Below are 25,908 nucleotides of genomic sequence, written 5' to 3'. Positions count from 1 at the left end.
GGTGGAGAGTTGTTGCGTCTGTGTCAGTGCCAAGCACACTGTTATTGTTACTGCTAGCTACTTTCCAAGACAGAGCCTGGGGGAGGTAGCTGATTATTGCAGGCCAACTTTTATTTGCAAGTGGTTTGATCTGATGAGTCTTTGAACAGACGCACAAGTTCATGGTCACACAAACCTTTGTGTGTGTTGTGTCGTTTGTATGATGTGTCTTCTAGTTGTATCGAGTCTGTACTGAGGATGTAAAGTAGAAAGGAATTGTGGAAGGAATACATTGTTGTGGTGCACATATATCAAAGTTAATGTAGTAAATAAACGTATTAAACTTGTGCCAAGTGGCTGTAATAAACTTATAGGACTGCTCAAAGCTCACAGTCTGTGCCTGAAGGCTATGTGAGGATGGAAAACAGTCGTGTTTCTCCCCGAGGCTTTGTCAGTCCAGACATGTCTTTTCATGTACAGGTAAGATGTGAGATCGGGGAAGTCCAGCTTGAGTAATATAAATGGTACAGGTATTGTAGCTCAGTGGAAGCTCTTCCTCTTACTGAGATGTGTGGAACTGTAACTGGGGGGCCAGTGCAGTTTGTTGTGGATTATGCTGAATTTCACTGTAGTTCCTTAGCTGGATGACATTGGAGTTTTTTCTTGTTTTTTCTCAGAGCTCTGTGTGACGGAGCCTTGGCTGTGAGATGAATGACGTGACATTTTTCTTTAGAGCATTACTAATATAGAACATGTTACCTTGAAAGGTGATTGATGTGGGTGACTGAAGGAAAAAAGAAGTTTGGTTTATATCCTACAAGAAGGTTTCAGTTGACCAAAAGGACTTTATTGTTCCATGTTTCATGCAACAGAGGCCTCTAAACCTTGGTTTGAGACCCTCTGCTCGACGCTATCCCATGCCTCAGCGCTGCCGCTGGGCCTAAATGAGAGCTCGCCATGCTTTCTCGACTGGAACTAAGCCTTTTTTCCCCACCAGTTCTTTGCAGACATGCAGCACTGAAGTGGTACAACCTTTGGCAAACACCCAATTGCTGGGCTAATGGGCAAACAAACAAGCTAGCCTCTCCCCTTTGTGGTCAATCCTCCCCCACCCCTGACCTCTCCGGGCCATCCGGTGCCGGCTGTGACAGTGTCATCGCTGAAGGTCTGGGAGGTTGTCGGTCTTTTGTTTCTCACTTCATTCAGAGCTTTTAATTCCCAGCTCGCCATTCAAGCCAGTGTGCCTCTTATCTGTAAATACCAGCATGCAGCCCCCCCACATGCCTCAGTTTGTCTTTCTTACTCTGCTTTTCTTTCCGTCTGTGCCCGCAGGCTCTTGGAGCTACAAGTGTTTAGACAGAGAAGAGTTAAATTCAACCCCGCTTTTGTCCCTGTTGGCTCTGATGGCCGTGTTCACACATGCAGCAGATCCCAAAACAAGGCTCATTCTTTCAACTTTATCCCTACTTTTCCCTCCTGTATCTGTCCATGAATACTGGTTGGAAGAATGAGAACATCCAAACAGAGAACTGCTTAGAGACTAAGCGCTATTGTTTGCGAAGCAAAAAGCTTTAAAAAGCTAAGAGTTGAGAGCTAAGCGGGATTTTTTTTCGATTACAGTTTAGAACATTTTTATTTATTCTGTTTAAAAAAGTAAATTATGAGTAATCATTCATGAAGTCTTGGTGTTGTTTTGTGACGCCTGCTGACCTCACATTCAGGGTTTTTTAAGGACTCAGTATAAAGACTAAGTATAAAGAAATGGTGATGATGAATGGGCTTTTGGCACCTTGCAGTTTTAAGTGGTTGAAGTGACTGGTGGGCTCTCCATCTTCAGCATCTGCTGCTGAAGTGCCATTAAGCCTGGCAGTGAATCTATAGCAACTTCAGTTGAAGACTGCTAACAGAGAACTGGAATGATGATGGTAATCCGGGCGCGGCGGTCCAGCCTTTTCTTCGTCCACTCTGTGCTCTCAGGCAGGATCATCATCTGCTGTCAGTGATTCATGGTCAGTCCTGTCTTCCTCCTCCCCTCCTCGTTGGAACTATTTTTCCTACAAGGAAGTCAATCACTGGTCAACCACATTTTCCCTTGGGCTCGTATGGATTATTGATGAAGCAGGTGGAGCGAAACCAGACAGACTTCAGGTAGAGTGAGGCGTTAAAGAGGTTCAGGATGTACAGAGTCTAATATGAACACTCGGTGTGGAAGCACTTCAGGTTCAGGTTTAGACTGCTAATTGTTGTCCTGATGGATTTATAGTTAGCACATCGACAGACTGGTGACCTGCCCAATGTCTGCCCTGCCTCTCGTCCAGGCATGTCAGCTGGGAAAGGCTCCAGCCTCCAGAAGGGGAATGGATAGATGGATGGATTTCTCTGTTTACAGTGTAAATACAGGGATGATGAATGACATAATAAAGTAATTGAAAACATGAAGATGAAACCACAGGAACCTTTTATAACTCTTGGAGGAAAATTAGCTTTCTTTTTGTGTCAACGCTGTGGGAACTAGGAGCTATCAAAGTTCTTAGAACTGTGTTTTTAGTGTCCTTTTAAACTCTCACTTCAGGAGAAGAGCGTTTGTGACAGAATTACAAGATGTAAATGTATATATATATATATATATATATATATATATATATATATATATATAATCCATATAAATATCTGCAGGATATAAGATGTGATTTTGACTGTGTAAAGCAGAAAAGTTGCGCTCATATTTCCTACCTTAATGGAGAGAAATTAAATGAACAGGAACAGGATTAGAAGAAAGTAATAGACCACACAGTTGCTCAGCTGAAACAACGCCAAAGCGTGCAACAAGTCAGCAGTTGTGGGGTAAATTTGGCACATGCTGACATTTGCAAGGATGACAATTGCTGGCACGATCTACTTGTAGGGTTGACAGGTGGGCCCAAACCATTTAGAAAAATGCCCCCAAGAGCATAACGGCTCAAATGTTTCAGTTTAAAAAAAAATACTCTCGTAGTTTCGTTACCCATCTGTGTCTGACTCATTCAGCGTGATTATTCACATGCTCCTGTCCCATAAAATGATCTTGAAAACCTGAAATTCTCACATCAAGCGCTGTGTTTGTAGTGTTAAAGGGCTAATTGTAACATCTGTTTTTAATTGACAGCTGGTGCTACTTTGCAGCCTACTGTGACTCATTTTTGTCGCACTGTGCATGAGTGATTCAAGTCTGAAGTGCGACTATTTTCACGAGTTTTAGTATTGTTTTTATCTAAACTCGTCCCGCTGCTTGGTAATCAGATCTGTGTTTACCAGTCACACTTGTTTTTCTGATTACTTATTGATAGAATATAAGAGGGACTGCATCAGCTCTTCTTCCTGACATGAATAGATAATCAGATGTCTGACCTAATCATGCTCACACCTTTTTGCACATGAAAGGCATAAATCTCAGAACGGATGACGAGAAAAGCCTTGGCGAAATATTACTGAGATTTAAAGCCAAGTGGTTTAATTGTGGCCCGGTCTGTCAAGGAGAATTTTATGAGTACAGCATGATTATCTGTGAGTCTGTGCTCATTACCCTGCACTGTTAACCTTTTACTAAAAGGAGCCCGGTGGAATTGCGGCCCTGCAGATAAAGCCGATGATGACAGGTAGAGATGGATGTTTGCCTCGGGCTAACATGTTGGAAGCCAGACCTGGCTCAGCCCGACGATGACTTCATTTCTCTGTCTTACCTGAAAGCTGCTGCTTCACTCAGCAGAAAACAAAGCCTGTTCCCACTGTTTCTGACCCTGCAGGATGTCGGGATCACTCTACAGATCCCTCTACTAGTGTACAAATCTTGGCTTCTGCCTGCCTGACATAAAAAATGAGGAAATATGAAGATTGGCAAGGAAACGATTTGTCTTTTTCATTTACTTGAAGCTGCAAATAAAATGTGCTTGTGTGTTTATTTGTGGCTGACAAGTAAATTTGGCATCGTTTCATCTGGATTTTTGCTGACTTTTTCTTCACATCCTCTTGTTTGATGTTATTGAGTTCAGCAGGTCATGCTGGCTGGCTTTAAAACAGCATTATTTATTCAGTCAGACACTATAACAGGCAATACCCTGTGTTGCATAGTGAGCAGTAACAGCAGATTTTTGGACCTTTGGAATTCAGGATTTTTCCCCATTAACATTAACTACCTATCTAAGGCAAGATCTTGCAATATTGGTGACTCCTGGTTCTAGGTTCACAGCAACATTTAGTCAGTAAATAGTTATTAAAGAAATCCTAAAGACCATTAGTGTTTTTGAAATAACCCAGACTTTGAACAAATGGTTGTGTTTTTTTGGCAAAAGTCAGAGCCCAAGTTCATTTGTGTTTCAGCAACTTTGAATTTTCTTTCACATCCATGAAACTAGTTTAAGACAATGTTCCAACAGCTCAAAACAAAAGCAAAACCGGAACCAAAATAAATGGCCTGGTAAATGGTAAATGTCCTGTATTTGTATAGCGCTATAGTCCCTAAGGACCCCAAAGCGCTTTACACAACCAGTCATCCACCCATTCACACACACACTGGTGATGGCAAGCTACATTGTAGCCACAGCCATCCTGGGGCACACTGACAGAGGGAACACCCCTCTGTCAGTGTTGTGTTCCCCAACTGTTTGGTGAGCGGTTGCGTCACAGGCGCGTGTGAAGTGATGAACGAAGGACCCAAATGCAGGCACTGATTTACTGCGAGTGTACTTTATTTACAGGTGGTGACTAAATTAATAAAAGAAGAGATAGTAGGAACCAAGACCTAGAAAACCTAAACTGGGAAAATCTAAGAAACTTAAACCATAACTGGCAAGGAGAAACACAGGATGACACGCAGAGGAACACAGATGGACCAGCAACAAGGAGAAGACAACAAAGGGCTTAAATACACGCTGGAGCAATCAGGGATGGGAGACAGCTGGGAGAAATCGGAGCTGACGAGACCAGGGGAAGCAAAACTAGACACATTATACACAGGACAGGGACTATCAAAGTAAAACAGGAAATACAACAGGCACGCACAGACTACGCTTAACATGAAGACATCAGATATGGCAACATAGAGGGAACACAGAGACACAGAACAGAAGCTCAAATCTGAACAAGAGTTAAACTGAAATATAAGATAATAATCCAACCATGACAGGCTGCTGCCTGCTGGTAGGGGAAATTGATTGCACAAGGTTGGTGCAGTGAAAACCTCCATCTGCAGTTGCCCCAAATTTGCATGGAAGATGACGATTTGTCTGCCAACATTGTCTGGAAACCAATGTTTGCCTTGTACTTTGTGCTGTGACCAACACATTTGAAGGTAAATGTTCTCCACCGGAGTGTTTGGAGACAAGTCAGCCTCTTCAATGTAAACTACTGGAGACTGTGGCAGTCTTTAGGTTTTTAGTGGAATACCCTCTTTGGGCCTCAACAACACACAGTAACCATCCCAAACCTCTCACATATTTCCACAGTGAGTTGTGGCTTGCTGGGCTTCCTAAACAAAGGTTTCTTCTACTATTTTATTTAACAGCCTCTTACTCAACCAAACCAGTCAAAATAGTTCAATTTTTAATCAATAGCTGTATAACACCATTGAAGTTATACACAAAATCCTTCTATTATATATTTATGTACACAGCAAAAAGCAAAATACTTTTAGTAACCTCAGAAAGCCAGTTGTTAGTGACTTTGATGCGTTCATGAGAACAATAATGCTGAAAGAGCCTGCTTTCAGACTATTTCAGCAACACAAACCTTTAACTCCATTTGAAGTGACGTAGCCTCTCAGTATCTGTACTTCAGTGCTACCTTGAGGATGGATTAAACACAGAAGCCACTTTTTGCTTTCAGAATACCCTTTGTTTTCATTTTCTCGTGCCTCTTCAAACCTGTACTGTTTTTCAAACAGACAGAAGGAAACATCTCAAATATTCGGTGGACAGCTTGTAACCCACTGACCTTTTGCATTTCTGTTTCAATAAAGACACCGGGCGCCTCTCTAGCTCGTCTACCTGACCGTTTGCTCTCAGGTCTGTTTGAGTGGTCTTTGCCCTTTAGTTAGAAAAGGATCATGCCTCAACTCGTTTTATTACAAGCCATTCTTACTGACTGAAGGCTTCTCAACCATTGCTTTGCCTGTGAAAGGAACTTGGTTAAGATAATAGGAGACCTTGAATCAGTTTCAGTGCTTCCAAGCTTTAGATGCAGCACAAGAACACTTATGACCCACATACTGTATGACTCCAGCTCGAAGAACTGCTCTATACTCCACATTTGATTTCCTGTCAGAGCAAGTGTTGACACTTTGTTTAACCCCACAGTTATTGTATTCTCCTGCTGTGAGAGAAAGAAGGAGTGAGGTTGCTAAACATTTAGTTTAAGTAGCTTCATTACCCCAGTGATGTGATGTGGCTCTTCACATTTTTTGGGCTGTGAACGGTGACAGATTTGTGCAGCTGCAATAAAAAGGGACATTTTTGTTTCTTTATATTCGAACCTGGAAGATGTCTGCGTGCTGTTTCAACATCTTGCTGTGCAAACATGTCGTTGTTTGTGCTTTTTTGAGCACAACGTGTGAAACAATAGGGACGTGTGCGTCACAGGTGCATGTTTGAATACGATAACCAGGAAGAGCCTAAAAATGTTTGTCTTGGAACCAAAATGTGGGAGGATTTTTGGTAACCTGCTGTGCCACAGAGGGATAGAGGAAACTGTTTCCTCTGAGTCAAATAATGTAATCACAATTAAACCATATGTGTTTGACGTTACACTGTTATGCTTATGTAAGAGCGTGAAACCACTTTTAAATTGTGCCTTTATTCACCGCTGTTTCCTCTGTGACGCCATCGGCTGAGTCAGCTGTCCTACTTGTTGACACCCGCTGGGCATCTGGCAACTCCGTCTCCGGTGGGTTGTCAGGGATCTACTGAGGTTTCTACTCCTGTGATACTGCTGTTCAGTGGGGTGTCTGTCATTTAGTGCAAACATAGTCCTATCCGGTTTAAATAAAGGTTTGGTGATTGAATGCATCAAGAAGGTCTCAAACTACAAGCACATATTTATTACTCCACAGAGGCCCAATGAAGAAGTGCTTTTCCTTTATTGGGAAAGATCAGAAAAGCTGTTCATACTGTTTTTAGTTCAACAGCAACATAGAAAACCGCTTGGGACCGTCAGATTTCAGACATCAGTCATGCAGACTTGTCGAAGTATTAATTTGCTGCTCTGTTCTGATGTGACCATTCTTTGCTTTGTTTATAGGTGACCCATTATGCTAATTTCGAACTCCAGTGAAACATTTTTATTCTGCTTTGCAGGATTCACACTTCTGAAAGAAGCTATTTTAGCTCCTGTTACTTTAAGGCCACTCGGCCTTCCAGAGAACTCTCTTCTGACTGGCTGCCCCTCACGAGCAGAAGGTTTGAGGAGTACATGGGTGGGGCTTCTGTGTGCATATTTAAAAGTGTGTGCCTGAGATGACCAAATTTGGGAAATCTTCCCTGTATTACATCATACAGAGCAAAGGGTAGAAAAAATGGTCTCAAAGCATTAAGACAAGACTGACCCTGAGCTTTTGAGTCACAGGGATGTAGGTGGGAAATAAAACAGTACAAATACTTAGAAGAGTAGAATTTTCAGGTATCAGTACTTTATTTGAGTAGTTATTTTTCTGGCAACAAAAAGTGTAGTGAGTTGGCGCTTTACTTTCCATTTAAGGGATTTAAGGGGAATTATTATTTTAAGTTACCTTGGGCCTTCAAACATTAAATTAATTTGAACCTAAACATTAACACATGACAAGCAATCCTACTCATGTACTGATCACCAGCGGATGTGGCATAAAGAGAGATAAAAGAGACAAAACCGTGTGCCATACTCAGGGGTTAATGTGGGCCGGAATCTATCCTACCTCACAAACCATCCTACCCGTTGTTTCTGCTCACACGCTGCGCATGCGTGTAACACAGACCCCAGATTTACATCATTTTTTTTAAACCATTGTGAAGATTTCTTATGGTTAGTGTTAGTGTTAGGGCTATGGTTAGGGTTTGTATTAGTCACAAGTCGCTGTCAAATTATAATATGGGTAGGCTGATTTTCCAAAGTAGGACGGTTTCTCAGAGCACCCGCCCAACGACCAGGAGTGCTAACGGCCATTAGCATTTAGCATTTAGCTAGCTCCACAAAAACGGAGCAAGAGGAGCACAAAGAGAATAACGTTTTAAATGGCAGGTAATTTCAAATACTACGTTTCTATCAGCTCAACAAACATCCACACACACAAACTCTTTGTGTGCAGTTTTTCGGACAGTGTGTTGCTAGTTAAAGGTCCAGTTGCTGTTTTTCACAGGGAGAGAAAAGACAGAGCTAAGTTCACTCCGAGATGGAGAAAGATAAGAAAAACGGGACAGGAGAGGAAGAGGAGAGGTTATGTTTAAAGGTAAGTACTGCTCATTGATATTTGATAAATTGGAAATTTAAAGCTTACATGTAAGTCCTCGTGTTTTTAAATTAGATATTGGGTCTGTACATGTGACGATGTGGTTTTTCATATTGTGAAACCTGCTGTAAATCAAATTGAGGTTGACTAACTGTTAATTAAAGATTTCATGAAAATACTCTGCAGGTTAGTGCAGGATAAACACATTAGTTTGCTGTACAGTAATGGATTGTGATGAATAGGCAGTACTCTGTTAGTGTAGAGGATGGAACTCAGGCAGGACAACTCATAAAACTTCTACAACGTAGGCAACAGAAAACAGAGGGGCTCAAGCGTGCCAAGGAAATATTCCCCCCACCATTACATCACCTCCAGCCTTTTACCGTTGATACAAAGCAGAATGGAAACGTATTTACATGTCATTTACACTGAATTCTGACCCAACCATCTGACTGTCACAGCAGATATAAACTTGTCAGACCAAACAATGTTTTTGCAATCTTCTATTATCCACTTTTGGTGAGGCTGTGTGAATTGTGGTTTTCTGCTACTGTATCCCATCTGCTTCCATTTGTTTCATGTGTTTTGTGTTCAGAGATGTTCTTCAGCATGCCTGGTCATAATAAGTAGTTATTTGAGTTACTGTTGCTCTCGTTGCTCTTATCTGCTGGAACCAGTGAGGCCAATCTCATCTGACCTTTGCCACTAACAAGGCATTTTCACCCAGAGAACTTCCACCCACTATTTTCTCTTTTTTTGACCAATCTCTGTAAAACATTTTCTGGTTGTTGGTTGTTGAAAAGTTCAAGTAATCCAATCAGCAATGCATGAAAAACTCAGACCAAGCCAACTAGCATAAACAAAAATGCCCCAATTACTTAAATCACCTTCTGAGGCTTGATATGAAATTCAAAACCATGTCTACATGCCTAATTCATAGAGTTGCTGCCATATGATTGACTAGTTAAATATTTGCGTTATTACTGAAAAAAATCTGCTATATTTTATTGTTGTTGTCATATAATCGAAACCTCTTTTTAAATCCTTTTCACCACATCTCTGTAATATGCCTCATTTAGTCAGGTTATTATAATTTATGTTAAATCGACTTGTTCTGTTTTTTTATATCGGAAGATTCCAGGGATGCTGCTGTTATCAAAGATTGTTTATGGAAAAGAGCTTGACTTAGTGTCCAATTTCACACACAAAAAATAGAAAAATAAAATAAAATAAAAAAAATAGCAGGTAATGGTTCATGAATGCGCTTTTTATTTTAAATAAATGTCAGGCCTAATGAAGGATGAAACGAAATAGGTTCTCAGACTTTTCCCTGGAGACTTTAAAAGTGCTCGAAGGACTCCTGAGTCCCTGATGCTCACTTTGGAAACCACTTTGTCGCTGCTTCATGCTGAGATGAATGTGATGGCGAACAGACTGTGAAAATGACTCTTTCTGATGTCTGGTGGTTTTTCCTTGTTAATAATAACAAAAGCATGACTTTTCCAAAGTGCTGATAAAGTGCTGGAGTTTAAAGCAGCGTGGTTACATTAGAGAGAACACGCACATTTTTAAACAACCTCTGTGAGAGTGACAGATGACTTCACATGTTGTCAGGATTCGATGGCTACCGCTTCAAAATTTCCACACATGCATGTGAAACATGTTTTTCCTTGTTAATTGGCATCCTCTAAGTTTTACTGGCTCTCCCTCTGTTGCATCATAAAGTAAGGAAGCCCTTTAACAATAGTTTAGCTTTCTAAAAAGCTGTCAGTAAAATGCCCACGCTTTACATGACCGGTGATGCAGATTTTATGGTGCGTTATGCATGGAAAAGCTGCTGTGAACTTGAAAGAGGAATGCTAGAGTATGAGTGAAAAAATAGGAGGAGGAGGCACTATTCTTGTCTCCACAGGGTTAAAATGCCACCAATAAGCCCGGAGGGACAATAATAGCAGGCAATTACTGCTAGCCAGCGCCCCATGCCTCCCACGTCTGAGCACAGCGACATGGACATCCTTTATCTTGTCCACTGGAAATAGCTTGGTGCTTGCCGTGTCTCCTGCTCAATGTTAGGCCCCAGCAGACCCTTGAGTCTCAGCCAACGACAGCTTTGGAAAGTAAACACAGTCTTGCAGCTCCCTTCCCGCCACCTCATACCTACCCTCCCTGGCACAGAGGGCGAGCAGTCATTAATCTGGAACGTAAACAGAGCTACAACAATGCTAAACAATCCCCTGTCCTCCTCCTCGTCTACACCTCCTATCCCTTCCCTTTTCACCCGTCCACCCACCCGTCTCTTCTGGATTTTCCCAAGGCAAGCTGTTGAAGGCAGAACATAAATTGTTTAGAACTTTACTTCTGCTCTAACAGCAAGAGACTAATAGCACGTACTAAGATTGAAATATCTTTAATGACATTTTGATAATAAATAAAATTAACACATTAAGTCATTAAACATGGAGGAGGATGAGACAACAATCTGAGGGAGAATACACAGACTGTATATAGCTACACACATCAGTGAGGTGGATGATAAGGCACAGGTGAATATAAAGAAAATATGAAGGGAAGCAACAGAACAAAAACTAAGAGAACTTTCTTTCAGAATACAGTAGGAAGTGAACTGAAGAACAGATTCTAGAACAAACATAATGGCACAAGGGACACAAAAGGAAAAGAAAAACAAAAAGTCTGAGGGTCAACACACCTACCCCACACCTTACTCTAATGCCTGCTGATATTGTATCTCAGGACTGACCATGACAACTTGTCTGCGAGTTCCTCTTCCGGGAGCAGGACCTGATTTCCCACTTCCAGGCCAGGCAGTGCAGACTAGGAGGAACCACTGGGGTAGACTAAGAACCTAAGGGATAGATTATGCATCTTATGGCCCGGGAACAGTTTAGGAGCTTCCAGGGGCAACTGGAAAGTGTTGGTGGGGAGGTGGTCTGTAGTGGCCCGCTTAGGCTGCTGCCAGCCTGATTTTTGGATAGAAGTCAGTCAAAAAAGAAAGGAAAGAAACAAAAACAGATCATTGCTTCAGTGGTGTAATAAGAATAGAAGTAAAAGATCACAGAGGTGTTATTCAAAGTTTTCTGCAGAAATCATCTTTTCCAGCTGTCACTGACATTCCTGGTTAGATCAGCCTGCCCATGCACCATGCATCTACTTTGGCCATAATGCAAACAGCAGGTTCTAAAAGTGGGTGAGCACAACAAGCGGAAATGTCATCAAAGTGCAATGCATGCTGGCAGTGGTGGTGCCATTTTTTTCATGCATCAGCTGGCTATAATGTCCTGAATGAGAACGTTTAGTATGAACAACCAGATTTTTGGCCACATGCTTCCAGCTCTTTTCAATGTCATCCCCTAAATAAAGTTGAAGAGTTACTGTTATTGGAACCAATAGAGGGGATCCTGCACACTTGGCAGAGCTGACTGAGCATAGCGGGAGCTCTGGAGCAGTGCAACACTGCCCAATGTGATGCCTTTGAAGAAGAAAAGAAACTTAATTTTGTTGCTTTTATGGGCCAAGTGGCACCAATTCTTGATCATACCTTTGGCAACCCAAAGATATAAACAGAAGGGGTTTTGTGTGCTGTGTCCTTTGTGGAGATCTGAAATTGATATTTCTCCTATAAGTAAATGAGTTAAGAACACATCTTCTCGCACTCATGAGTCATACATTCCCACACTAACCCTTTTAACCTGAAAAATGCATCCTGTGGTCTGCTAGCATGTAGACGCATGCAGTATGAATTAGACATGGACATGTTGTGCAAAACCATACTGGGGTGGCTGCAGAGGCTTGAAGCAGTGCTCCTCCCACTACTTGAGTTTCTTCTTGGCCATAATTTGATAGTTTGTTGAAAGAAAATGGGCTGGGACCAGCCACTCATCATCAAGTTTTATTTCTCACCCATCAGCCCCCTCCTTCTCAACGACCAGCTCTCTGTTGCGAGGAATGTCCTTGTTCTTTGTGCCGTCTGTCTTTTGGCTCAGGTCTGTGTTGGCAGATGTCCAGGGCTGCCGAGCTTCTCTGTTAGTTCAGACAATGCAGAAAAAATGATAGATGATAGGCAGCAGGCAGCGTACTGATACAAATCATCATCTTCATCAACAGGCGCTCTGAGCCTGTTTTGTCATGTGAGAAAATCGATTTACTGTTTTATTTATTTATTTATTTATTACAGCTTTGGTGGGGTATTAAAACATATTTTATTCAAAGAGGAGCACAAGCTTTATATCAGCAGTGACAGAAAGTGGTTATTTTGCCCTGAATTATTTCACTGAGGCAGAGCTTTTGCAAATGAGTCGGGTGTTTCTCAGAACAAGGGCAACAAACCAGATCAGTTCTGTTGCCGCCACATCTTTGGCTTCCTGCAATAGTCCAGACAGATCGGCAGAATTACAATTTATTTACACGTGTCAAAAGAACCTGTCATTCAGAAATATTGGCAAAACAGAGTGCAGTGCAGAATTTGTCATGATATAGAGTTGTGTCAGGTGCTGTGTGATGCTAATACTTATACTTGATGCTGCAAACACATTTCAGTGTTTTTTACACATCCAGCATTACCCCTCACTCATAATCCTGTTTGTGGTGCCAAAAACTGTAGTACCTCTAATGACCACTTGGGGCTCCAGGCGTGAGTCAGCCCCTGCAGACTCCCATATTAAAATGTCCAACAAGAGAGGAAATAAATGTGTTTACAGCCTGGTATAAAATGTTATAGTCTCTGTAGCTAATTTGTAGCTAAAACTGCTAACTCAATAAACTTTTACATAACCCACCTATATAAATTGTATTAGCGTTTAAAGATGTGCATCACTAACGTCTCAGTCACATAGACTTGGAAGCTGATTGGTGATCGCCTGGAAAGTACTAATTGATGATGAATATTCCCTGACTGGTTTGTGAGTGGTTGCAGGAGTGCTTTGGTTGCCAGCAGATTGCTGCAGTCACCCATAGTTTGCCTGGCTGCCTATTTTCCTGCAGACACTTGCCAGCTACGTTTTAAGTGGTTCTGAAAGTGTGAAAAGTGCAATGCAAAAGTGTTATGCCTTATTGATGTAACTAACATGCTTCAAAAGGCATAACGTCTAATTTGAAGGCGCTTGGTGGTTGCTTAGCTAGTGTTGCAGTGAAGTTGGTGTCTTCCATGGAAGCTACAGGAATTCATAACAATCTTCAACTGACTAAACCACTCACAAGGAAGTTGTTGGCAATGCACCCCCTTTGTCACTGATTTCACTTAGCAACCTCCAACAGCCTCCAGCAATCACTTGCCAAGTGGTTGGGGAATACACATTTTTCCACAGAGATTTGAGGTTTCTAGGATGTCATCAAACAGGGTTGTGTGACTGATGCCTTATGGCGTGGCCAAAACATTCTAAAGAGGAGATACTGCACTAAGAATTCATAAACTCAAATCTGTGTTTGTGTAACTGTGTCAATACTTCAAAATCACAGTCCACTTCGGCAGGATACATCTGTTTTCTTTCAGCTGCCTGATAACAGAAAGCCCAGATTTACTCTCTCTGCACTGAACTTTAGATGTTTTTGGTCTCGAGACAGAAAGAGCTGACTCCACTGTGTTCACCAGCTCATCAAACTGTGTTTGGCTGTTGCTTGGTACTGAACAGCTAGTGGACAGTGTCAGAAAATTAGAGCTTTGGGAATGAACCAAAAGTTTTAGACGAGGCAGCTTAACAATGAGTCGAAACTCTACAAAACCAGAAATGCTAATTTACCTCCTTCACTCCAACTCTAATCATGAAAGTTTAAAAAGGCAGTCATCTGGTCTCTAAACAGCATAGGTCATGTACTAAGAGGCAATTAAGCCTGCACCTTCAGATATCTCTTAGCAGGAAAGCTGCTCAGCAAACAGCTACTTTGGCTCTCAGTGCTGCAATTAGTGTTCAGAGTGCTGCAGCAAAGGAGCACTGACATAATGTCAGGTGTTGAAGCTGCACCGCAACATCTGGACCTGTGAGCCGCTGAAGCTACTCCACTGTAATTTGTAAAGGAATGGCAGTAAAAAAAACACAAGCCCGGAATAATGAGGAAAGGTTGGGCTTCTCGTTATCTGTCATTAGTTGACTGAGCCATTCATCTCTCTGGCATGCAAGGGTGAGGAATACAGGTCGGCAGTACCCCAGAGAGCTCAGGAGATGACTTCTATAACAGTGGTTGGAAAGCGCTACCTCTGTTGAAGGGAAGTAGGAGCTTATTTAGAGGTGCAGGGGGAAATGGTGGTGTTCCAAGGGCAAGTAGGCCACAGAGACTTGAAACAGTGAGTTTGATGTGTGGTTAGAAGAGCAGCAGTCAGTGTTTGAGAGATATTGATCCAGCTGATAATTGTCTGTGTGAAAGGGCTGTTACAGGCTGCTTCAGGTATTAATGAAGAGCCTGCAGAGTAGCACCGGTGTCCTCGTGTTGACTTTGGTTGCTGCCTATGAATAGGAGAAATAAGAGCTTCTCATGGAGATCATTATATCTAAAGCAGTGGATGAAAAAAGCCACTTACATGGCTTCGTTTCTGTCAGCAACAGCCTATTCTGAGCCTTCACTTGAATACATCAGTCTTCACTCCACAGCGCTGCAGAGAGACGTTTGAAACTTTGAAGTCATTTTGTAGAGCTGCTGAAGAGCTTGTTAGTTCTGAGGTGATGTTTTACATGAATTTACAGGCTGGGTATGAATTTAGTCTAGTTTTGAAGAGTGTACATTTTGCCTCTGACCTTTTTTTATTATTATTATTTTTAGTTTAGTAAAAGCTACCCCCCAGTGGGCTCAGTGGGCAGTAATTGTTTGCGGTTGCTTCATTATTGCTGAATGCAAATAAGAGGAGTGTTCTCACTCTTAACAAAGTTAGAGGGGGGGTGATCAAGTCTGTTTTTCAGCATTTTCATTTTCTTTTTGGTTTCAATTTTCACTTGTGGTTTGATCAGGATTTTGGACACATCTGCATATTCTGCAAGTCTTGGAAAATTTAAGTGTTTTGCTTAAAATCAAGCACAAAGTGACAAAAGCTGCAGTTCCTCTAGTGACCACTGGAGGCTGGCTCTAAAACCAAGCCAGTCCCCATAGACCTCATAACACTGTGTTAACTTTACAGCAGAAATAATTGTGTTTACATCCTGGTACAAAGACCACTTGGAGAGATCGGTGGATGCTGACAGGCTTCTTGTTACCTTTATAATTTGAGTCATTGAACTTATTCGTGACAGAGGCACCAACCTTAGTGAATTCACCAAGCGAACAAATTAGTGTGTGTGAGGAGTTTCCATGTCGAACCACATTTAGGAGCAATAACTTGAAATAATCATTTTCAGTGTGACTTTATCAGAGTTGTAGGCTTTCATTTGTTCACAGCTTAAGAATCCAACATATAATTTCAGTGAGGTTGGGTGTGTTGACTTTGCAACACCTGGATTTTATTTTTATTTTTTTTAGCCATTTTGTTGCTTTGCTCGGGATCATTGTCCTGTTGTATGACTCCAGGTTGGCCAAAGCTTTAGCCTTGGCCTCATGTTTGTCTCTAGAATCCTTTTCTATACAGAGCAGCTCATGGTTGACTCAGTGGCTGCAAAAAAACCCATAACTCATTACCCCTCCACCATTATGCAAACAGTTGGGTATGAATTATTTGTGTTGATGTACTTCAGCCTGTTCTCACTCCTGAGGCATAATATAGTGACGATTTGTCAAGTCTCAAGGCATTCTTGAGGAAGGCGAAAGGCGACCTTCCGCGTTCTTATGCTACGCACTGGGTTATGGATGAAATCCAGTAGAATGACGCTCCTGCGGTAATACACGTTCCAGCCATGTATTCCAGCCCTAACCCTAACCAAAAGCTTATCCCTAACCTTAACCGGCACTTTAATGACGTTAGATAGTGTTTTCCAAAGCGATTTAAGTTAAACGAACGTACATGTGTAGATTGATTCCAGACGGTTCTCATATTTCTCCATTTTTCCGATCTTGTAATATAGGGACGTGTTGGGTGCCCGGAAGTGTAATCTACTGATGATTTGTCACCTAGCGTAACGCTTTGAGAGTGAGAACGTGTTGTATACTTTTGTGCATTATGGGCAATGGTCTCCACTTTACACAAAAGACATTGTTCCAGAAGTCTTGTCATTTGTTCAGATACAACTTTGCAAACCTAAGCTGTGCTGCCACATTCTTTTTAAAGAAAAGAGGCTTTCTCTGGGTAATCCCCCAGAGGCACAAGTGTTCTATCTTGTTGTATTGTCATGAACTTTAACCTTTAACCCTTAAGATGCTAACTGAGGCCTGTAGAGTCTGAGATGTAGCTCTTGGATTTCTTGGCTGCTTTAAAGTTTGTCTTGACCTTGAGGTCCCTTTTGCCGGGACATTGATTCTTGGGAAGATGCTCAAGACAAGCAAACTGCCAAAACTTCTGCTTATATAGAGGTACCCAATAGATGTTCATTTTTCAAATGACTGTAGCAATCCACCATCTGCACTAATGACGTGGCTTCTGGCTCCAAAAACAAGATGACGAAAGCCACAATGTGAAAGCGGGACTTTGCTTACGCATGGCTCATGTCACAGTTAACGAATCAAAAGCACGTCGGTCAGGCTTTTAAGTTTAAAGATGATTCTCCAGTGACAGTTTTATTACTGAACCACACGACAGCCTCAGAGCGTCTAAACATGATTTGAATACGTACATTGGGGACTTGATTTCTCAATAGAAGGAAGAGTTCAATATCAGTGCAATTTCAACAGTTCTATCAAACCAATGAAAACGGTCTCTCTCTCTGGTGTATCATGCTTCTTGCTTTGGCTTTTCATATCTTTTTATGCCATAACACTTTTTATGAGTCTCAAATGGATAGTTAAAGAGAAACAACTCGGCGCTGTATCGCCATCTCAAGAGTTTATCATTACAAGAGTTATTATCAGCGGCATTCAACCTTTTAATGCCACAAGTGCAGCTAACTAATATTATTCTTGTTTTTATTTCTCCAGAGTGACTTTAGGAAACATTTTCAAATATTATGTTCCTAAAATGTAGCAAAAATGATGTGAAGAACAGTTTCTTTTAGTATAATTTCACCCATCACCCTCTTGGCCTCCATCCATCCATCCATCTTCATCCGCTTTATCCGGGGCCGGGTCGCGGGGGCAGCAGCCTAAGCAGAGAAGCCCAGACCTCCCTCTCCCCAGCCACCTCCTCCAGCTTATCCGGGGGAACACCAAGGCGTTCCCAGGCCAGCCGAGAGATATAATCTCTCCAGCGTGTCCTGGGTCTGCCCCGGGGCCTCCTCCCGGTGGGACATGCCCGGAACACCAACCCCAGGAGGCGCCCAGGAGGCATCCTTGTCAGATGCCCAAGCCACCTCAGCTGGCTCCTTTCGATGTGGAGCAGCAGCGGCTCTACTCTGAGCCCCTCCCAGATGGCCGAACTTCTCAGCCTATCTCTAAGGGAGAGACCAGCCACCCTTCGGAGGAAGCTCATTTCTGCCGCTTGTATCCGCGATCTCGTTCTTTCGGTCACTACCCACAGCTCGTGACCATAGGTGAGGGTAGGGACATAGATCGACTGGTAAATTGAGGTGCAGTGTCCGCATCACTGCAGCCGCCGCACCAATCCGTCTGTCGATCTCCGGCTCCCTTCTCCCATCACTCGCGAACAAGACCCTGAGGTACTTGAACTCCTCCACTTGGGGCAGGAACTCATCCCCGACCCGGAGTGGGCACTCCACCCTTTTCCGGCTGAGAACCATGGCCTCTTGGCCTCTTGAGAATGAATTATTATAAACTGACTGTTTTTATCTGTTATTTTGGGTTTTTCTCCCCGAGTGCTGAATTGTAAGTTTTACATTCTTTGTAACTTCCTGTCAGATCACTTTTTTCTTTTCAACCATGTCATACTTTTTGCAAAGCAAGTTGAAGCTCTGCCCCGTTGGAGTTCCACCCAAATAAGGTTTATCCTCATTAATAGTGGAGTACTTGCACAAGGCTTTTAAAAAAACAGATGCTCTGAGTTGGGATAAGTGCACAAGTCTAGAGTAAGCATGAAAATTAGAGAGGCAAATATCATTAGTATAACTCAGACGTTCCCAAAGTGTGGGGCCCGCCCCCTAGGGGGGGCGCAGAGCCATTGCAGGGGGGGCGCGGCATGAAAAGGGAAAAAAAAAAAAAACCAACGCTTGGACACTGCTAGCACGGGCGCCCACACAAAGGCAAAGCAGGAGATGAAGCATAGCTGAATATGTTTCCAAACCAACTTCATTCTAAGCCAAAGACTAGAAAATATGGTGAAGCATATCTTCCCTTTGGTTTCACCTGCACAAATGCTGAGGTAGGTCTCCTTGCAGGATTGGTTTTCCCTTCGTTGGGAGCAGCGCTGGGCTGTTTAAATCATGGACAAACAGTATCCCACATTCTTGATTTGTAGTTCACAAACACTTGTTGTAATGACTAACTACTCCTGACATTTTGGAGATGTTAGCTCTTTATACAGTAAAGTTACAGTGGGATACAAATAACATCAGGCTGATCCTGCCACAATTTGTTCCCCGGTTCAAATCACGGACAAACAGCGTCCAACAGTTGTTTATGTTTTTGAACCCATTTTGCAGAGGGATTTTTTGAAAAATGTATTGATAGCAATGTTGAATATTATTACACAGAAAAAAACAACTACATGTAAAATAATTACACCGTGACGCCTCTGCCTTTGTAAATGGAGGGACAGTAACTGCATGTATATGTAAGCGTGTAAAACCTGCAGATAGTCAGATTAACAGTATTTCGTCTCTATCTGCCATTCTGCAATTCATCTCATGTAAACAATAACGTGCACACAGCGTGACGTGAAAAAAGGCACATACCTTTGACATTGCATGACGAACTCTGTATTCCTCATCCAGTAAACGCAAAAAAGGAGTTTTAAAAAATCTCCATTCTCGGTGATTCGAAACGCCGTTTACGTGTGGACGAAACAGCTGCGTTTTCAAAAATACCCGTGTAGGTGTGGACATAGCGTAAAAGAGTTAGTAGTTTATTTTCTTACTACCTGTAATTTATTGCAGATTACTTGTAATTATTTGCTTAATTGTTTACTAAATGTTTGAGGTGTGAAATAAACCGCAATGGAGCAAAATATGGGTGTGTGTGGTTGGAGGATGTGTTCGTGCGTGCGTGCGCGTGCGTGCGCGCGCGTGAGGGGGGGCGCGAACATTTTTCTTGTAAAACAAGGGGGGCCCAGCAAAAAAAGTTTGGGAACCACTGGTATAACTCATACATGGAATTGGCTTATAGCTTATATCAACAGATTTTTCTCACAGATGGCTGGGCTGAGGAGGACTCGCCTCTCTGTTCTTTTGGCACGTTTCAGCTGTGCACCACAGCTTCCAGCCTGGGGCTTTGAAACATCCACCTCGCATTAAGAAACTGCCCTCTCTGACCTCTGGGAAGGCCAGCGTTGACACAGTTATGCTCACACAAAAGACCAGCTGAATGGAACAGGTGAAAATGGGGCAGCTTTGGGTTTTATTGAGTGCACAGAGAGAGGAAGGGGAGGCCACTTGTTGTTTTCCTTTCACAGCGCTTGGTTCTCGTCACAGAGCAGTAGTGCTTTAACTGTCAGATTAGGATTTCTAACCGCAGGCCCAAAGCTTCTTATAGGAGTAAAGTGTGGTGGTTTGTCACGTATTCTGGTCATACTAATGGTGAATTAGGATCACTAGTGAGGCATCAGAGGGTTAAAGGTTAGGGGGGGGAGACTGGTTTTAGCTGGAGATGGTACAGACTTAACTGTTATGGCAGTCTCTCTCTGTAGAAGCAAATCTGGGTTACAATAAAAGGCTGTTAATATTGCACATCTTTCATATTGTCAGCATAACCTTGTACGTGTATCCCAAGGTGCCACGGTGAAAGAAAATGATTTTTTTTTGACAGAATAGTTTAATAATTCTTGAAATCTTTTGTGGTGCAAATGTAGATTTTTTGTAAATTGCTAATTATTGGATTCTGGGCTTTTGAAGGCAAAAGTCGATGTTTGAAGGCATTAATTTCCCTCTGGGAGCTTATGCAGAGCAGTATATTGGCATAGCTGTTAATATATATTGTTAAAATTGTGCACTTTTGGATGCACAGCTGAGAAGAGGTACAGTTCACTCCTGTTTTTATGTGGTGCTGTTCCCAAATCTGCTCTGCATTCTGCATCTGTCCCATGCTTGTTGACTTCACCATCAGTTCATCTGATTTAGCTTAATAAAGTATTGATCAGGTATTGGTGCATGCCAGCAGCACATATCAAAGCTGACATAAAGAATCAGTTATTCAGCCTAGTTTGGATCGTTCAGCAGCTCCCAGAGTGGCTCGACATTATTTTTATTATGATATATTGAAAGACATAAATCTGTAAAGTTGGTTTTTTTTAGTGAGCAAATTGATTGTGTGTGTGTGTGTGTGTGTGTGTGTTATGTGAGAAATTGATCCAAATGGAAGTATATAAATGAATATCAGACGATTTCATACAGAAGCTGGAACTTTTATCCGAGGCTGTATTTAGATCATAGAGGTCTGCAGTGGCTTCATGCAGCAGATGACTTGCACAGCCTGGGTGTTCAGTTCCCACGTGAACAGTGAAGAGTTGTCTTCTATGGCTTAATTACAAGAGGCAACAGAGTGGGGGTTGTTTTGGCAGGAACAAATGTGGTCTTTCTTTGGGTCTCATTTTCAGAGAGCTGTTGTCATTTTTTTTTTAACCTAAACTTAATAAAATCTAAACTGCATCCAACAGCATAACTTAAAAACATCTCACTGAAAATAGTACAAAAATGTATTTATGCTTAACTAAGGTAGAAAAGTTGTGTGCCAAAAATTAGATACAATGAGTGAAAAAAAAGTGATATCTTGTTGCTTCTTCTTCTTCTTTCAGCTGCTTCCTTTCGGGGCCCAACAGTGACTCATTTGCCTCCATCTCACCCTGTCCTCAGCATCCTCTTCTGTCACGCCAGCCCTTGCGTGTCCTCCTCCACCGCGTCCATGAGCCTTCTCTATGGGCTTCCTCTTTTCTTCTTGTCTGGAAGCTCCATATTCAACATCCTCGTGCAGTACCACAGTTCCTCCCTTGGCACCCTGTCATATGCTTTCTCTTGATCTACAAAGACGTAACTCCTTCTGACCTCCTCTATACTTCTCCATCAGTACTCTCAAATCGAGCATTGCACCTGTAGTGCTCCTTCTTGGCAAGAAGCCGTACAGCTGCTCAATGATCACCACCTTTCTTGTTAACCTTGCTTCCACAACTCTTTCACAAAGCTTCATGTTATGGCTCATCAGCTTTATTTCCTCCCTAGTTGCCACAGTTCCGTGCGTCACCCTTGTTTTTGAAAGTGGGCACCAGTACACTTATTCTCCATTCACCAGTTTTACTTAACACTCTCCAAGATTGTGTTAAATTAAATAAAGGATGTCAAACATGAGGCCCGGTTGTGCAGAATTGGCCCAGCAAAGACTCAAATCAAGCCCCACTAGTTTTGGACTTTTTACTGCATATTTGTTATTTGTTTGTTTGTTTTTTCAATTAATACATGGTTTAAAAAAAGAAAAGACAATTTTCTGTGAATTAACTAATTTACCATCTACTATAGATATTTTGGGGATTTATTTTTTTATTTTTTACAATGGATACATGATTAACAAAGAAAACATTTTTTAAAAAGTTTAGTAATTACTGGACAGTTTCCAGAACTTTTTCTGTAATTTTAAACATGTATTTCTTGCAATTTAAGCACAAAGGGCTGTGACAAGCTTCTTTAATATACTACAGAAGCATTTCTGTATTTTGTAGAAAAATCTGAGATGCTGAAATTACACTGCCTTTTCTTATATTAAGACAGATTAAGGAGAGTTTCTGTTGTGTTTACTGGATAAACTGGACAAATGAGGGGTGCACAACCACAGGCATCGCCCCCTGGTGACCTTTAAAAGGAATGCAGGATCAAGGCACTTTGCCTTTTTCTGATCTGGAAGCTGGATCCATTGTTTATACCGTCTATGACTGATATGCAAGCAGCAACAAGAACATGCCACTTGAAGCCCCCGGAGAAAGCTTTGAGTTAGTGCGATAGATTCAGAGATCAAACACTAACTTTCTGCATTTGTTTGCCTTCTTTGGTTAGTCTGTAGCAACAAAGCTACTTGGATCGAGGACGCCCGTCTCTCACATTTTCTTGGTTTGCAGAGGTACCCATGAGTGGCAGTGATAACACTAGCAGTGATTTAACATGACATTAGAAATAGATAGAGATGCAATTCTGTCCTACTATTAAATTCACTTTGATCTGTCTGAAGCATAATTATTTCAGTGAAGACACCTGATAATAGCCATTCAATGGGCTGATAACATTTTGTGTGAGATATTTACACAAGGAATGAAACATCTGCTTTTTGTGTTTCTTGCATCTTTCGTAGTTCCAAAAACTGGGTGTTGGAAACTTTATTCATGATCTGTTTGTATTAAGAGAACAATAAGAACTGCTACGTGTAATTCTCCGGCTTCAAAGGAGATCTTCGTAGCTGTTCATTATCAGCTGAAACGGAAATCTTCGCTCGTACAATTAGACTCACCCTGACCACGAATCTCTGTCAGTGAAATGTTTCAAATGTAAATGCAAAAGATGAAGAAAAGGCTTCATCTTTGGAGCTGTGCAGTATATGGAAATACACGACTGTGATTATGAATTATTCATGTTTCTCTACAAACTGAGAACTTTAAAAAACTGACTTAGTGCTGGGATTTATTTCTCTTTAGTGACATTATATACCACTTTGATTCAGTCTCTTGCAGTCTTTAATTTCAGCTGCAAAATGCTTTTAAAACTTCAGTCTCGTCATAGTATTCTTTAAAAGATCAATCAGTCCTCTTCTTAAATCTCCATTGACTCCTAAATTAGTTTTCACTTGTGTGGCCACAATGAAGACATGTACTTTGTGATGACTAATTCTCTCGAGGTGTTTTCCATTCAGCTTTTAATTACACAGTACCTGTTCCAAGCCCTGTGCTCCCAGGGGAATCAAAGCACTGGAGGGCAGGAAGTATTTAAGGTGTAGACTGGCTTCTGATGAGTCAGTCGTGACCCCGAGCCTTCCACTTCTCTTGTAAATTAGCCTTAAGAGGCTTGAGCGGCCAGAAGCTCCGTCCCCTGCAGCATTTGGCGTCAATGGGACATTAATGAGCACCAAGGTGCCCTAAGGATCAACCTCACACAAAAGACTCCACACTAATAAGGACCAAAAAACAGTCTTTATATTTGTGGGTTGTTTTTTTTTTATTTTTTTTTTATTTCTGCAGGACTGAGTAAGTGGGTTCCCTGTTGCATTAAAGCACAGCAGTGTGACAGTGGAACAAAATATTTTAAGCAAAGGTCATGCAGTCTGATTTTAGCCTGAGGAACTCAGGAAGAAAACAGAAGAATGAAGGATGAGCGGAAGTAAAGAAAGACAGAACAACATCTGACTGAATTTAGCCAATGGCTTCTGTCTTTGACTTGATACTTCAAGTACCATTAGTAGTAGTAGTAAGGGAAAAACAAGGGACTGTGCAGGGTTAGAGTGCAGGATGGACCATGGGGGGAAGATACTTTGATTTGTTGAGTCCACAGCCTCAGCTCCTCAGAAACGATATAAATTTGGCCAGTGGTAGAGATTTTGACTATACCACTATACCGCTCTACTGCGATAGCGCAAGTTGATGGCGTCATCAAGCTGCGCCTATATTGGTCGAAAGCATTGTAGTGGCTGCAAACAACATCATCTGCAAATTATGCTGGGCGACAGTAAAAGCAAAGAGAAGAAGCAATTTTGGAATATGGGGAAAGCCAAAAACTGCGATTCCTCCACTTCCGTACCATTGATTCATTAATGCTGAATTCTCTCGCAGCTGCTCTATTCCCATGTTGTTGCAGTATATTAATGACTAACTTCATATTGTGGATGGATTATCTCAGTTGTTCTCCTGACTGAAGTTTGGTCCGTTTATATCATCCTGCCATGCGATTACATTTGTCCCTAACCACTAGAAACCCTCACGTTAACTTTTATAGAGTGGAAAAAAGTTAGCATTCATCCTTCAGCTTCACTGTGCTAACGTAGCTGTTTTGCTAGCGATCACGTAGCACACCATTATATACCAGCTAGTCTAACCCTACAAACGTCACTAGTATTTAGTTTTCTGTCTTCATTTATGTTGGAAGTGATAGCTGTACGTTTAAATTTTTTCCCAACCCTAAACTAAAGTTTAATATTAAGACTGGAAGCAGGGGATGCTGTTTAACTTACATAAAACTCTCTAATTAAGGGAATGGACATTCGAAATTCACAGGGAATTATTTGACATCTCTGGAATGAATCGGTATGGTTTTTGTAGACTAGCTTTATTGTACAATAGCATATGTTTTATTGCAATAACTACAGCACCAATCCAGCTTATAGGTAGATTACTGTTAACTTCTGGTGGAGGTTGTGCTAGTGTACTAACAGGTGCTGGGAAAATAAAAGAAGAAATACATTTTTCAAAACAAAAAATCTTAACATAATTTCATTCCTCTTCTATTATCATTAATTAAATATAGAGAAAAAGGTTATGTGTCCTCCAACAGTTTCCTCCTGGGTGTATGGACAATCTCCAGCTCCTATCCTGTCTGTGCTTCCGTGCAAATTAAACACCACCCAATGTGTAAATTAGTGTTTGGTGTTGGCAGACAAGTATTTCACACAAGCTTCATGAGACTAAATTCAAGGCTGTTGCGCCTTTCTGTTAATACCAGGTTGAACTATCCATGCTTCTCTCTAGCGTCATACATAAAGGAATTCGTTAAAATGTTGTGAAACAAACCATTTATTATTTCTGTATCTTTAGTTATTCTGTGTTTTCTCTCACAGAGCTTAAAATTGGAAAAATAATACAAATATAAGGTGAAAAATGTAAAAGAGGTAAATAAATAGAAAGTGGTGAAGCTAACAGGTCAAATTTAAATAGTTGTAGCTAGTCTGGGATTTTCATTTTTTCAGATTGGCTGAGGAGAGAAGGAGAAATAGCAGAAAAGAAAAGAAGACCACTAACCCCACTGGGGTAGTGGGGTTTTCTAAATTGGTGTGAGGTGGTTGTCTGTCTCTCTGTTAACCCGGTGTCACATTGACAACCTGTCCAGGGTGTACCTCGCCTCTCGCCCTATCGTAGCTGGGATAGGTTGCGGCCCCCTGTGACCTTATAAGCATAAGTGGAAGAGAAAGGATGGCTTAATGGATTGAAGGAAAGAAAAAAGAAAGGGAAGGAAGAAAGGAGGGAACGCTAACAAGCTGTGAGCCTGAACTATAGCACTTCATTGGTTTTGCTCTCTCTTCTTACCCAAGCCCCATGCAGGGAGGGGAGGATTTAGGAAGTCAACCAGACCCGAGCCCCAACAGGAGACCGGGATAGCAGCACTGGG

The 25,908-nt window shown here is 41.7% G+C and overlaps 1 protein-coding gene across 3 annotated transcripts in view; it reads left to right on the top strand.

Annotated features, from left to right (window-relative positions):
• fras1 (Fraser extracellular matrix complex subunit 1) overlaps positions 1-25,908 on the top strand; it is a 337,242-nt gene that overhangs the window by 26,439 nt on the left and 284,895 nt on the right. Inside the window, exons 1-2 of one of the 3 annotated variants that reach the window (XM_087849467.1) lie at positions 7,909-8,220; positions 8,339-8,428. The exons of the other annotated variants lie outside the window; for them this stretch is intronic. Of the exons in view, the coding sequence (XP_087705593.1) occupies positions 8,372-8,428 (57 nt within the window). The 5' untranslated portion in view covers positions 7,909-8,220; positions 8,339-8,371. Of the gene's footprint in view, positions 1-7,908; positions 8,221-8,338; positions 8,429-25,908 lie in introns of those variants that run through there. 3 annotated transcript variants of the gene reach the window in all.

Source organism: Neolamprologus brichardi, chromosome 12, assembly GCF_056152115.1.
Source record: "Neolamprologus brichardi isolate AB-2024 chromosome 12, ASM5615211v1, whole genome shotgun sequence".
NCBI classification, from domain to species: Eukaryota; Metazoa; Chordata; class Actinopteri; order Cichliformes; family Cichlidae; genus Neolamprologus; species Neolamprologus brichardi.
The sequence above is the reverse complement of the archived record's forward strand: the minus strand, read 5'-3'. Positions and strand labels throughout refer to the sequence as shown.